The 14,902-nt window shown below is 38.4% G+C and overlaps 1 protein-coding gene across 2 annotated transcripts in view; it reads left to right on the top strand.

Annotated features, from left to right (window-relative positions):
* UBXN2A (UBX domain protein 2A) overlaps positions 1–14,902 on the top strand; it is a 48,607-nt gene that overhangs the window by 16,541 nt on the left and 17,164 nt on the right. For both annotated transcript variants that reach the window (XM_082358450.1, XM_082358449.1), the window contains exons 2-3: positions 1,996–2,050; positions 9,933–10,071. In XM_082358450.1, coding sequence (XP_082214576.1) covers positions 2,010–2,050; positions 9,933–10,071 — 180 coding nt within the window. In that variant the 5' untranslated portion in view covers positions 1,996–2,009. The remainder of the gene's footprint in view (positions 1–1,995; positions 2,051–9,932; positions 10,072–14,902) is intronic.

The raw sequence follows: 14,902 nt of genomic DNA, 5'->3' as shown, positions 1-14,902 counted from the left end.
TTGGCTGCATTGGGTCTTTGTTGCTGTGCGTGGGCTTTTTCTAGTTGCGGGGAGTGAGGACTACTCTTAGTTGTGGTGCGTGGGCTTCTCATTGAGGTGGCTCCTCTTGTTGCAGAGCACGGGCTCTGGGTGCGCAGGCTTCAGTAGTTGTGGCACATAGGCTCAGTAGTTGTGGCTCACGGGCTCTAGAGCGCAGGCTCAGTAGTTGTGGTGCATGGGCTTAGTTGCTCCGCAGCAGGTGGGATATTCCTGGACCAGGGCTCGAACCCGTGTCCCTTGCATTGGCAGGCGGATTCTTAACCACTGCACCACCAGGGAAGTCCCTCTCCGTTTTTTCATACACATTCAATTTCATTCCTAGTGAATGAATAATTTTTGTTTCTTGTATTTTCACTTATGTGACATCTTTTTCTATTTGGCTACATAAATTGCTTCATAATTATTTTTAAGGGATACGTATTATCCCATCAAGCAGCTATATCATGACCATTTACTTTATTTTCAGTTTTTCCTAACGGATAACAGCTGTGGCAGACATATTTTATGTATATAGCTTACATTGTTGTTCTTTTAAGTTCCCAGAAATGTGGAAGATCATGGTCAAAATATTTATACAGCATGTAAATACATCTGGTCAGTTTGCTTTCCCCCAGAATTGTAAGAATGAGTTAATATTCCCTATTTTTATTCCCGTCTTGTCCCTAGATTCTTCTGACCAATTTTTTTTCTTTTTTTTTTTTTTAGATTCCATATATATGTGTTAGCATACGACGGTATTTGTTTTTCTCTTTCTGACTTACTTCACTCTGTATGACAGACTCTGCAGACCTACTAGAGAATGGACTTGAGGATACGGGGAGGGGGAAGGGTAAGCTGGGACAAAGTGAGAGAGTGTCATGGACATATATACACTACCAAATGTAAAATAGCTAGCTAGTGGGAAGCAGCTGCAAAGCAGAGTGAGATCAGCTCTGTGCTTTGTGACCACCTAGAGGGGTGGGATAGGGAGGGTGAGAGGGAGGGAGATGCAAGAGGGAAGAGATATGGGTACATATGTATATGTATAACTGAGTCACTTAGTTATAAAGCAGAAACTAACACAACATTGTAAAGCAATTATACTCTAATAAAGATGTTAAAAAAAAAGAATATTGACAATAAATATCATCTACATTGGGAAAAAAAGAAAAGAATGAGTTTATATTGATTTGATATTTTGTTAATATTGGAGATTGAGTGAAATGTTTACATTCACTTTTGTTATTAAACCAAAGCATACATTATTATTATTTTTTTTTAATAATTTTTGGAGAACTGTGTTTTATTTATTTATTTATTCTTGGCTGTGTTGGGTCTTCGTTTCTGTGCGAGGTCTTTCTCTAGTTGCGGCAAGCGGGGGCCACTCTTCATCGCGGTGCGCGGACCTCTCACTGTCGCGGCTTCTCATGTTGCGGAGCACAGGCTCCAGACGCGCAGGCTCAGTAGTTGTGGCTCACGGGCCTAGTTGCTCCGCGGCATGTGGGATCTTCCCAGACCAGAGCCCGAACTCGTGTCCCCCGCATTGGCAGGCAGACTCTCAACCACTGCGCCACCAGGGAAGCCCCCATACATTATTTTTCATTATACATTTTTTTTTTTTTTTTGGCTGCGAGCACTTGCAGGATCTTAGTTTCCCAACCAGTGATTGAACGTGGGCCCTTGGTAGTAAAAGCACAGAGTCCTAACCACTAGACCTCCACGGAATTCCCCTCATCATAACTTTTATGAAATCTTTCTTTTGTCAGATTATCCAAATCCAAAATTTACTTTTTATTGCTTTACTTTAAGTGAAAGTGACAGCTTTGAGTTAGGTCACTTGTTCTTAAGACCCCTTTAGTGCTACTTTAGGAGTACATAATAACTTAATGGTAAAGAATCTTAATGCATACGTTGGAATGAATTTATTTAAAATACTGTATTAAGAACTTTACCTTATTTTTCTTTTTACTTTTACAGTTAGGCAAAAGAGAATGAAAGAAGTAGATAATCTTGAAAGTATAAAGGAAGAATGGTGAGTTAATTTATGCATTGTTTTTGTTATTAATGCCTTTGTTACTGTCTTTCTCTATTTTTACATTTCACTGACTTAGTAAGTTTTCATTATGATTATCTGTTAAATACCTAATAGTAATGTACTTCAAAGTTTTTTTTTCCATAGCTGCATTAAATGGATTTTAGTGAAGTTATAAATCTTTCTGTAATTAATATTTTTGTGTTAAATTTCTCTCTGCCCACATATTATTTCTTTTATTTAAGAGGGAAATTAAAGTAACTATTTATTACTTCATTAGCCTCTTGTGTTATACTATCTTGAAGTCATAGTGTAAATATAGTGGCTTTGGAATCAGATAAACCTAGGTTTGAATCCCATCTCTGTCTTATACTACTTCTCTGGCATTTGAGCAACTTAGGTAGATTCTTTGAGTTTCAGTATCTCATCTAAAAAGGAGGAGGTGTACATAGGTACCTGAAAGGTTTTTGTAAGAATTAGATAGCCAATTTAAAGCACTGAGCATCGTATTAGCATATAGCAGGCACCCAATAAATGGTAGGTGCAAAGTCTCTCGTTCTTATTAATACAAAATTCTTTATTCTCACTTCTCTGAAGTGGAATATTTATTTTTGTATTATGTTCTTTGTTTTAAATATTTGAAAAGGTAAATATCTTTCATTCATAGTCCATTTAAGGAGACAGGTAAGTATTTACAAATACTTTGTGAACACTTTCTATACTGAACAAATATTATTTATTATTTTTTCACTAGAGTACTTACTGTTTTATATAGATATCTGATACTAACTATATAATTGTGAGGTTATGTCAGGAGCCCCTAAGACTGCCTCCATATGTGATGATTTGATGAGAGGATTCACAGGATTCAGCTTATAGTCATACTAATGACTAAGCTTTATTGCAATGAAAAGATACTTTGCAAGGGGGTGAAGTCCAGGGGAAACCAGGCATAAGCTTCCAAGAGTCCTTGCCCAGTGGAGCCACCAGGACACACACTTAATTCCTCCAGTAATAAGTTATACAGCACGTGTGAGATGTTGTCTACCAGGGAAGTTCATTGGAAATGAGCCTTAGGGTTTATACTGGGGACTAGGCACATATTAAAATTCCATACTCTCATGAGAAAAGTAAAAAGGATAGCAACAGTTAGACCTGCTATGTTAACTCTTTTCTACACAGAAATAAGTTGAGTGGCTGATTGATTGATTGATGGATTGATTTTTGCCACACCTTGTGGCTTGTGGAACTTCCCCAACCAGTGATCCAACCCGTGCCCCCTGCAGTGGAAGCGCGGAGTCTTAACCACTGGACCACCACGGAAGCCCCAGTTGAATGACTAATTTTTTTTTTTAATTTTTATTTATTAATTTTTGGCTGTGTTGGGTCTTCATTGCTGCACGTGGGCTTTCTCTAGTTGCGGTGAGCGGGGGCTACTCGTTGTTGCGGTGTGCAGGCGTCTCATTGCGGTGGCTTCTCTTATTGCGGAGCACAGGCTCTACGTTTGCGGGCTTCAGTAGTTGTGGCTCACAGGCTCTAGAGCGCAGGCTCAGTAGTTGGGGCGCCCGGGCTTAGTTGCTCCACAGCATATGGGATCTTCCCAGACCAGGGCTCGAACCTGTGTCTTCTGCATTGGCAGGCAGATTCTTAACCACTGTGCCACCAGGGAAGCCCTGAATGACTGATTTTAAAGAGTAAAATTAACTTAGGACTGCTAACAGTTTTGTGGAGACGTAATTCACATACCATATAACTCATCCATTTAAAGTGTACAATTCAGGGACTTCCCTGGTGGCACAGTGGTTAAGAATCCACCTGCCAATGCAAGGGGACACGGGTTTGATCCCTGGTCCGGGAAGATCCCACGTGCCGCAGAACAACTAAGCCCGTGTGCCACAACTACTGAGCCTGCACTCTAGTGCCTGTGCCCGTGCTCTGCAGCAAGAGAAGCCCGTGCACTGCAACGCAGAGTAACCCCCACTTGCAGCAACGAAGACCCAGTGCAGCCAAAAAAAAAAAAAAGTATACAATTAAGTGGTTGTTAGTACATTCATAGAGTTGTGAAACCATTACCACAGTCAGTTTTATAACATTTACATCACCCAAAGAGAAACCCCATACCTGTTAGCAGTCACACCCCATTCTCCTGTGCCCTATGCCTGACAACCACTGATATGCTCTCTGTCTCTATAGATTTGCTTATTCTGGGCACTTCATATATATGGAATCATAGAATATGGGGTCTTTTGTGACTGGCTTCTTTCATTTAGCATAATGTTTTCAAGCTTTATAATGTTATAACATGTATCAATACTTTGAATTTAAATAATTAGTAAGGGGCTTCCCTGGTGGTACAGGGGTTAAGAATTCGCCTGCCAGTGCAGGGGACACGGGTTCAAGCCCTGGTCCGGGAAGATCCCACATGCCACAGAGCAGCTAAGCCTGTGCACCACAACTACTGAGCCTGCGCTCTAGAGCCCGTGAGCCACAGCTACTGAGCCCAAGCACCACAGCTACTGAAGCCCACGTGCCTAGAGCTTGTGCTCCGCAACGAGAAGCCACCTCAGTGAGAAGCCTGTGCACCGCAACAAAGAGTAGCACCCACTCGCTGCAACTAGAGAAAGCCCGCATGCAACAACAAAGACCCAGTGCAGCCAAAAATAAAATAAATAAATTTTAAAAATAATAATAGGGGCTTCCCTGGTGGCACAGTGGTTAAGAATCTGCCTGCCAATGCAGGGGACACGGGTTTGAGCTCGGGTCTGGGAAGATTCCACATGCCGCGGAGAAACTAAGCCTGTGCGCCACAACTACTGAGCCTACGCTCGAGCTCGTGAGCCACAACTGCTGAGCCTGCGTGCCACAACTACTGAAGCCCGTGCACCTAGAGCCCATGCTCCACAATGAGAGAAGCCACCACAACGAGAAGCCCACACACCGAAACGAACAGTAGCCCCTGCTTGCCACAACTAGAGAAAGCCCACGTGCAGCAATGAAGACCCAATGCAGCCAAAAATAAATATTTATTTTAAAAAAAAAATAATAATAAATAAATAGTAAGATGTCTATACAAGAATATTAGTAATAGAGTTTATAATTTTCTTGGTAACAAAAATAGATTTTGTTAGAAACAGCAGTCCAGTAAAAAATGAAAAGAAGACTGATTCCCTAAGTGTATCAGTTGCTCAAAGATTATAAATGGTGAAGATCCATATTTACCATATGTGCTTCCAAAGCATAAACAGATGCAAATCTTTCACCTGTTTGAACAACAGCTAGCTGATAACCTTATTTATGCAAAACACAGTAGTGAATGAGAAAGTGAGCAAAAGAGGCTTTTCTGAGCCAGGATAGATGTTTCCTATTACCTTTCCTGAAGTTTTTGTACTTTTTATTATTAGAGAAACCCCTAGGACTTCAAGACTATTTACTTAATGTAACCCCTTTGATAATCTGGTTTCAGAGTTCTAAAGAAGAGTATTGATATTTGCATCACAAAATGATAATAACAAGTAAAGAAAAGGATGACAGAGTAGAAAACAATGATGAAATAATAAAGTTGTATATATTTAGTATTGATACACTATTTTTAACTAGAGTTTACATTTGGGTCTGTTCTTTGGAGTTCTGTGGAGTTTGACAAATGGCGCTAATGTGTGTAATGTTGCACTTTTAATTCCATATACCAATTGTTAATTGCTGGTATACAGGAAAGCACTGGCTTTTGTATATTAATCTTGTGTCCTGCAACTTTGCTATAAATGTGTATTAGTCCCAAGAGTTTTACATTGTTGTTGATTCTTTTGGATTTTCTATGTAAACAGTCTTGTTACCTGTGAAAAGACAATTTTTCTTCCATCTTGACCTGTATTTTTTTTTTTATTTCCTTTTCTTGTCTTACTGGTTTAGCTAAGATTTCCAGTATGGCATTGAAGAGGAGTGGTGAGAAGCGGCATCCTTGTTTTGTTCCTTCTCTTAGGGGAAAAGCATCTAGTTTCTCATCATTAAGTATGACATTAGCTTGAGGGGGTTCCTCTCTATTCCTAATTTGCTGAGAGTTCTTTTTTTTTTTTTTTAATTTATTTATTTATTTATTTATGGCTGTGTTGGGTCTTCGTTTCTGTGTGAGGACTTTCTCTAGTTGTGGCAAGCGGGGGCCGCTCTTCATCGTGGTGCGCGGGCCTCTCACTATCGCGGCCTCTCTTGTTGGCGAGCACAGGCTCCAGACGCACAGGCTCAGTAATTGTGGCTCACGGGCCCAGCCGCTCTGCGGCATGTGGGATCTTCCCAGACCAGGGCTCGAACCCATGTCCCCTGCATTAGCAGGCAGATTCTCAACCACTGCGCCACCAGGGAAGCCCTGCTGAGAGTTCTTATTGTGAATAGGTGTTAGATATTGTCAGATGCTTTTTCTACATCTGTTGATATGATCATATGATTTTTCTTCTTTAGTGTGTTGATGTGGTGGGTTACATTGATTGATTTTCTCATGTTGAACCAGTCTTACATACCTGGAATAAATCCTACTTCGTTGTGGTGTATAATTTTTTTTATATATTGCAGGATTCAAAATATTAGTATTTTGTTGAGGATTTTGCATTTAAAAAAGAAAATTATTTATTTATTTGGCAGTGCCAGGTCTTAGTTGCGGCTCAGGGAATCTTCATTGCCGTGTGTGGGATCCTCGCTACGCATGCAGGATCTTTAGTTGTGGCAAGCGGGAGGCATGCGGGATCTAGTTCCCTGACCAGGGATCGAACCCAGGCCCCCTGTATTGAGAGCACAGAGTCTTAACCATTGGACCACCAGGGAGGTCCCAAGGATTTTGCACTTAGGTTCATGAGAGTTTTGTCTGTAGTTTTCCTTTCTTGTAATGTCTTTATCTGGTTTTGGTATTTGGGTAATGCTGTCCACATAGAATGAGTTAGAAGTATTCCCTTCCACTTTTATTTTCTGAAAGAGATTATAGAGAATTGGTATCAATTCGTTCTTAAATGTTTGATAGAATTCACCAGTGAAATCATCTGTGCCTGGTGCTTTCTGTTTTGGCAGATTATCAATTATTGATTCAGTTTCTTTAATAAATGTAAGCCTATTCATATTGTCTATTCCTCCTCATGTGAGTTTGGGTAGATTGTGCTTTTCAAGGAATTGGTCCAGTTTATCTAAGTTAATCAAATTTGTGGGCATCCATCTCCAACACACTGTACTCTGAACCTCTTAAAAGCCTAGACTATTTCTTATTCATCTTTGTGTCTTCCCCACCTAACATATAGTAGGCACTCAAATATTTGGATGACTTGTGTTAGCATAATAAGGTTTAGTAGAATTTATATACCAAATATGTATGATAAAGGACTAAAACTTCAGCTACTCTGGATGCTCAGCTTTATTGGCTTTGTACTTAGTACTTAGTAATTAAGTATAAATTGCTTTCTGAACAGAAGAAACAAATACCAGAAAGCACAAAGTGGTTGTAATGACATTATCATCTAATATTTAAGAATTTACCACGTGCCAGCATGTGTACTGGTACATACAGTATACCAGGTATAAATAGGCCTTTATGTGTATTCACATTTAATCTTAACAACAACCATGTGAGATAAGTGGAAATACTAAGACATAATATGGATTGTCTTAAGAGTATATATAGAGAGAATTACCTAGAAGAGTAAAAAGAATATACCTAAATTAAAAAATTGCCCTGCTATCAGCATTTTTATTTTTTTAGTTAATTATTATTTTGGCTGTGCTGGGTCTTAGTTGTGGCACATGGGATCTTCTTTGCGGTATGCAAAATCTTTAGTTCTGGTATGTGGGATCTAGTTCCCTGACCAGGGATCGAACCTGGGCCCCCTGCATTGGGAGCACTGAGTCTTAGCCTCTGGACCACCAGGGAAGTCCCTGCTATCAGCATTTTATTAACAATATAATAGTGACTATTTTGAGAGACAGTCTAGCACAGTGATTAAGAGTAGAGGCATACGGGCATTAGGACTTCCCTGGTGACGCAGTGGTTAAGAATCTGCCTGCCAATGCAGAGTACATGGGTTCGAGTCCTGGTCCAGGAAGATCCCACATGCCGAGGAGCAACTAAGCCCGTGCGCCACAAATACTGAGTCTGTGCTCTAGAGCCCGCGAGCCACAGCTACTGAGCCCGCGTGCCGCAGCCACTGAAGCCCGCGTGCCTAGAGCCCATGCTCCACAGCAAGAGAAGCCACCTCAATGAGAAGCCTGCGCACCACAACGAAGAGTAGCCCCCACTCGCCGCAACTAGAGAAAGCCCATGCTCAGCAACAAAGACCCAACACAGCCAAAAATAAATAATAAATAAATAAATAAATTGAAAAAGAGTAGGGGCATTAGAAGCCTGAGTTCAGTTTCCAGCTCTGCCTCCCAATAGCTTTGTGATCTTGGGCAAATTGCTTAAGCTTTTTCTTTACCTAGTAAATGAGGATAAAAACAATATGTGCCTTTTAGGTCACTGTGAAGATTGAAAGAGTAAACACATGTAAAGCGCTTAGAAAAGTTCCTAACATGTATTAATAAATGCTTAGTAAATATTAGCTATTAAGAGAGGCTTTATAATGTATCATGGCTAGGAGCATAGACTTGGAAGACAGATTAACAGCGTTTGAATTCTGTTTCTGCCACTTACTAGCTGTGTAATCTCTAACATGTAACTTAACCTCTTTGTGACTCATTTTCCTTATCTATAAATTGTGGATAAAAATATCTGCCTTGCAGATCCTGGCACAGTGTAAGAACTATAAAAGTGTTGATTATTATCTGAGAAATCTGAGAAATTATCTCTCAGTACATTTATGAATTTTCTATGTGACTTTAGAAAAGATCAACCAGAAACCATCCTTTTATCAAACAAAATCTTAGGTAATATTTCTTTTATGACAAAATATAAACACACATACACATACAAAAATAGTAGATGGGGTGGGCAAAATGGAGGAAGGTGGTCAAGAGGTACAAACTTCCAGTTATAAAATAAATAAGTCATGGGATATAATGTACATCATGGAGACTTTAGTTAATAACACTGTACTGTATATCTGAAAGTTGCCAAGAGAGTAAATGGTGATTGATGTTAACAATTAACAATTAACTAGACATTGTGGTGATTATTTTGCAGTACGTACAAGCATTGAATTATGTTGTATACCTGAAACTAAAATAATGTTGTATGTCAGTTGTACCTCAATTTAAAAAGAAAGAAAGAAAAAAAAAACCCGGTAGAGTATTAAACCACTACAGATGAAAGTCTTGAGTGGGAAATTTCATTCTGAAGTGTGCAAAGGAGCATAACTATGATTATGACTGTTCCTCACACCTTACCACCTTTAGTTTCAAGAGTGCTTTGTGTTACCAAAAAGTACATAGCAACCCCTCTTAAAGCCATTTTGAGAACTTTACAAAGATCACGTGTTTTTACTCTGGACCGGTGGTTTTCAACCTGGTGAAGTTTTGCCCATCCCACCCCCAGAGGCCATCTGGCATTGTCTAAAGATGTTTTTTATTATTATAACACTGGGGGGTTGGGGGATGTCCATGCTACTGGCGTCTAGTGGTTTAACGGCCACAGATGCTGCTAAACTTCCTACAGTGTACAGGACAGCCTGCCCAACAAAGAATTAACCCTCCCCAAATATCAATGGACTGAAGTTGAGAAAACCCTGCTCTGGACCATAAGTGTTAATGACTTCCCGAGGCCACATATCTACTATGTTAATTCAGAAGAGAGTCTCAACTGCAGGCATGGAGGTAGCGTGTCAGTTCTAGATCCTTTAACTAGAACAATTTGTGTAAATTTTTAGAGAATTAGTGGTTAATAGTGCTTATTTTTCTTTTTTTTGTGTGTGTATAGGGTTTGTGAAACAGGATCTGACCACCAACCTCTTAGTGATAATCAGCAAACAAATTGTGAATATTTTGTTGACAGCCTTTTTGAGGAAGCTCAGAAGGTTGGTGCCAAATGTGTGTCTCCCACTGAACAAAAGAAACAGGTAAGTGTCCATAAATTTTTTCTTTCCCAGTGCTTCTCAAAATATGGCCCTTTAGAGGTCAAAACTGTTTTCATAATAATAGTAAGATATTATTTACTTTTTTCACTGTGTTGAGTTTGCACTGATACTGCAAAAGCAATGGTAGGCAAAACTGGCACCTTAGGAGGAATTGAGGCAGTGATACCACTCTGAACCAGTAACTACTGTATTCTTTCCTTGAACTTGCAGGGAGACAAAACACTCGTTTCAATTAAAAATTTCCTTGATGAAGCAGTAAAATTTACACATTTCATTAAATCCCAACTCTTTAATACATGTCTTACAAATATTCTATGTGATAAAATATGAAGTGTATGTAAAACATTTCTACAATATACAGAAGTATCTTAAGGAAAAGTACCATTGCTTGAGATACAAGCTGGACACTCTGCTTTTTCATGGTGTACTGTTTTTACATGAAAGTGATTTACAGACAACTAGTTATTCAGTCTTGGATATTCTGCAGACATTTTCTCAAAATGTATGAAGTAAGTCTGACACTTCAAGGGAAACAACTTACAGTATTTGTTGCAAATGATAAGATATGATTTTATCAACTTTTTTAAGTGAAGGTAAGAATTTTGATAAACTGCCATCATGCACTTGACAGCTTCTCAAAACTTAAAAGATATTTCTGATAGGATTATTGTCATATTAATAAATATACCTTTAAGTTTCAGATTCCATGTTCAGATTCTCAACTAACTTTTTTTTTTGAATAAAATTTTTTATTTTTCATTTACTTATTTTTGGCTGCGTTGGGTCTTTGTTTTTGCACGTGGGCTTTCTCTAGTTGCAGCGAGCGGGGGCTACTCTTCGTTGCAGTGTGCATGCTTCTCATTGCGATGGCTTCTCGTTGCAGAGCACAGGCTCTAGGCGCGCAGGCTTCAGTAGTTGTGGCACGTGGGCTCAGTAGCTGTGGCTCGCAGGCTCTAGAGCACAGGTTCTGTAGTTGTGGCACACGGGCTTAGTTGCTCCGCAGCATGTGGGATCTTCCTAGACCAGGGATCGAGCCTGTGTCCCCTGCATTGGCAGGCAGATTCTTAACCACTGTGCCACCAGGGAAGTCCCTCAACTTTTTTTTTTTTAAATTGAAGTACAGTTGATTTAAAATGTTGTGTTAGGAAATTCCCTGGCTGTCCAGTGGTTAGGACTCTGAGCTTTCCCTGCTGAGGGCACAGGTTCAGTCCCTCGCTGGGGAGCTAAGATCCCACAAGCCACGTGGCGTGGCCAAAAAAAGAAAAAAGTTGTGTTAGTTTCAGATGTACAGCAAAGTGATTCAGTTTTTTATATATATATATATTATATATATATATATATAATATATAAAATATATATAATATATATAATGTATATAAAATATATATGATATATATAATATATGTAAAATATATGTAATATATATATTCTTTTTCAAATTCTTTTTCATTATAGGTTATTACAAGATAGTGAATATAAGTTCCCTGTGCTATGCAGGAGGCCCTTGTTGTTTATCTATTTTATATGTAGTAGTGTTTATCTGTTAATCCCAAACTCTTAATTTATCCCTCACCCCACCTTTCCCCTTTGGTAGCCATAAGTTTGTTTTCTATATCTATGAGTCTGTTTCTGTTTTGTAAATATATTCACTTGTATCATTTTTTTAGATTCTACATATGTGTTATCATGTGATATTTTCAACTAACTTTTGAGATACTACCACTTACTACATTTTGATGTAGTATCTTGGAAAAGCTATTAAAATGCTTCTCTTTGCAACTACATATCTGTTTGAGGCTTGATTTTTTTTTTTTTTAATGTACTTCAATCAAAATGCCATATCACAGCAGACTGAAGGCAGCAGCAATTATGAGAATCTAGCTGGCTTTTCGAAGTCAGACAGACATTAAAGAGATCCCTTTACTCTAATTTGCCTTTAAAATTTTTTTTTTTAATATATTTTTTATTTATTTATTTTATTTGGTTGCACTGGGTCTTAGTTGCGGCAGGCGGGCGGGCTCCTTAGTTGTGGCATGCAAACTCTTAGTTGCGACACGCATGTGAGGTCTAGTTCCCTGACCAGTGATCGAATCCGGACCCCCTGCATTGAGAGCTCGGAGAGAGTTCTTTAGTTCTTCAGACTGAAGTCTGAAGGACTTAGGTTGAAAAATAGCAGCCCGGTTCCTCCATGGCCGTGATATCTACTTCCCAGAGGTAATCACTACCCAGAGGTAGTCTTAACTGTTTCTTCTTGTATAAAGACTATATTTCTAATAATATACTAATAATGATAGTTCTTGATTTTTTAGTTTTTTCAAATTATGTATTGACTTTTTAAAAATAGAAAATGAGAATTTAGCTCTTATTCTTCCTTCCCCTCATCCCCAAACCACCTCCTCTCATTTGACTAACATAATTATATCATAATTTGGGATTAAATCAATTATCATTGTTTATATCTTTATGACTTTGTAAATACTGTACAGCATCACTGAGTCATATAGTGTGTTATATTTCTTTTCCTGACTGCCTTTTAAATTTTCATTAGAATTAATAGTTTTTTCCCTTCCATATTGCCTTTATTTCTTTGTGCCTGTCATTTATTCATCCCCGAACTCTGATAGCAGGCTGTATCTTTTTCCGGTATGTTTGAACATATTAGATAATTTTACCAGTTTAATTTTTTCTGCAGGACAACTGTGGTGAAGGCCTTCTTTCTCCGATGTCCTCTAGGGGAGTTACACTGCTGCTGCCCTGGAATCTATGATCCTGAGCACTTTATTTATCTCTCCTCTCACTTCTGGTGCACTGAATTCTGTGCCTCTCCCAACCCCTACCCTGTATGTTTCCATTTTTATGAAGCCAGTCTTGAGGTGTTTTATGCAGAAAGTGCGTGTAAAAAGAGTGCATGGGAAATGGATGGCTTAAAACCTTGCGCACCTGAATTTGCCTTTATTCTGCCTTCACACATGATTGATAGATTGCTGTTTTGGCATCTGAGCCTGTGTGTGTGGCATGTTTTTGCTCCCTGCAACCTATTAGCATCTTTTCTTTAATCTCCTCATGTTCTGATGGGCCTTGGTATAGATTCTTTTTCATTCATTCAATACAGAAACTTGTATATTACTCTTTTAGGACATTTTCTCATGTTGCTTCTCGATATTTTGCTCCCCTCTGTTGTCTGTCTCTCTATAATATTTTTACTTAGATAATGGATCTCTTGGACTGAGTCTCTTATTATTTCTCCTGTTTTCCACCTCTTTGTTGTTTTGTTCTATTTTAATTGTAATATTTCTTCAACCTTATATTCAGTCCTTTTATTTAATTTCCATTTTAAGTTTCTAAGAGCTCTTTTGCTCCCTGAATATTCCCTCCTACTCCCTTTCAGACATCCTCTCTTATATAAGTGTATTAATTATCATTTTTGGATTTTTGTTTTTAAGTTTCTTCTGTTTTCCTCAGTGTCTTTTTTTTTTTTTTTTTTTGGCTGTGCCATGCAGCTTGTGGGATAGTTCCCTGACCAAGGATTGAACCCCGGGCCCTCAGCAGTGAAAGTACCGGTCCTAACCACTGGACTGCTAGGGAATTCCACTCCTCAGTGTCTTTATGTGCTCTTTTCCTATTTGTTTTGTTCTCATTCTTTTCTTTTTTTTAAAATTAATTTTTATTGGAGTATAGTTGATTTACAATGTTGTATTAGTTTCTGCTGTACAGCGAAGTGAATCAGTTACACATATACATATATCCAGTCTTTTCTAGATTCTTTTCCTGTATAGGTCATTACAGAGTATTTGAGTAGGATTCCCTGTGCTATACAGTAGGTCCTTATTAGTTGTCTGTTTTATATATGTGTTAATCCGAATCTTCCAATTTATCCCTCCCTGCCACTTTCCCCGTTGGTAACCATAAGTTTGTTTTCTACATCTGTGACTCTATTTCTGTTCTGTAAGTAAGTTCATTTGTACAATTTTTTTATTTCTTATTCTTTTCTGTGAGTACCATGAGAGCAGAGTCTTGGCAGTTTGGTTACAGGTAAAAAAAAGAGGTAATATAGTATAGTGGTTGATAGTATGGATTCCAACCCCAGCTCCACCCTTACTGACTATGTAATATTGGGCAATTTAATTAATCTTCTGTGTTTCTATTTTCCCATCTATAAAAAGGATAATAATAATAATACCCACCTTGTGTGGATTTTAGGAGGATTAAATAAATTTATGTAGGGAAAGTACTTTAAACAGTGTTTGGTACATATAAGTGTACACACAAGTGCTCTCTCAGATAGGTACGTAGACAGACAGATAGATAGGCAGGCAGGCTAATAATATATGCTATCATTATTGTGATTGTTTTCCCTAACATCTTAATGGAGTGTCTGTTACATATTAGTCACTCAGTAAACATATGCTGAATGAATAAATGCTAGAGACAAGGGAAGACCTCTAATAGTCTATTTTCTTAAATGGTTTTTAATCAGTCCTTCTGTGTTCAGCCTGAAGCATCCCTGCATTCTACTGTATTTCTGAACCTTTCTATATTTCTACAGTGACTTCTTTGATTGAATGAGTGAATAAATAATGTTCTTAGGAGATGATCAACAAGATGTTGAGAGATGAAATATTGATAACAGTAACACTGATAGTTTATATTTGAAGGAATAGCCATTAATTACTCAATAGTTTTTTTTTTCCCCCTTTATTATTCTTAATGTTCAAAGTCTAATGTTCAAGTCATTTCAAAGTCCTTCTCTAACTGTTGAGAAGTCTGTTCTGGCCAGAAAGCTTTAGTGTCCTCTAAGACAGGGCTCAGAATA

This window comes from Balaenoptera borealis (assembly GCF_965194805.1).
Source record: "Balaenoptera borealis genome assembly, chromosome: 15".
In the NCBI taxonomy this organism is placed as follows: domain Eukaryota; kingdom Metazoa; phylum Chordata; class Mammalia; order Artiodactyla; family Balaenopteridae; genus Balaenoptera; species Balaenoptera borealis.
This window is presented reverse-complemented; position numbering and strand designations above follow the sequence as displayed.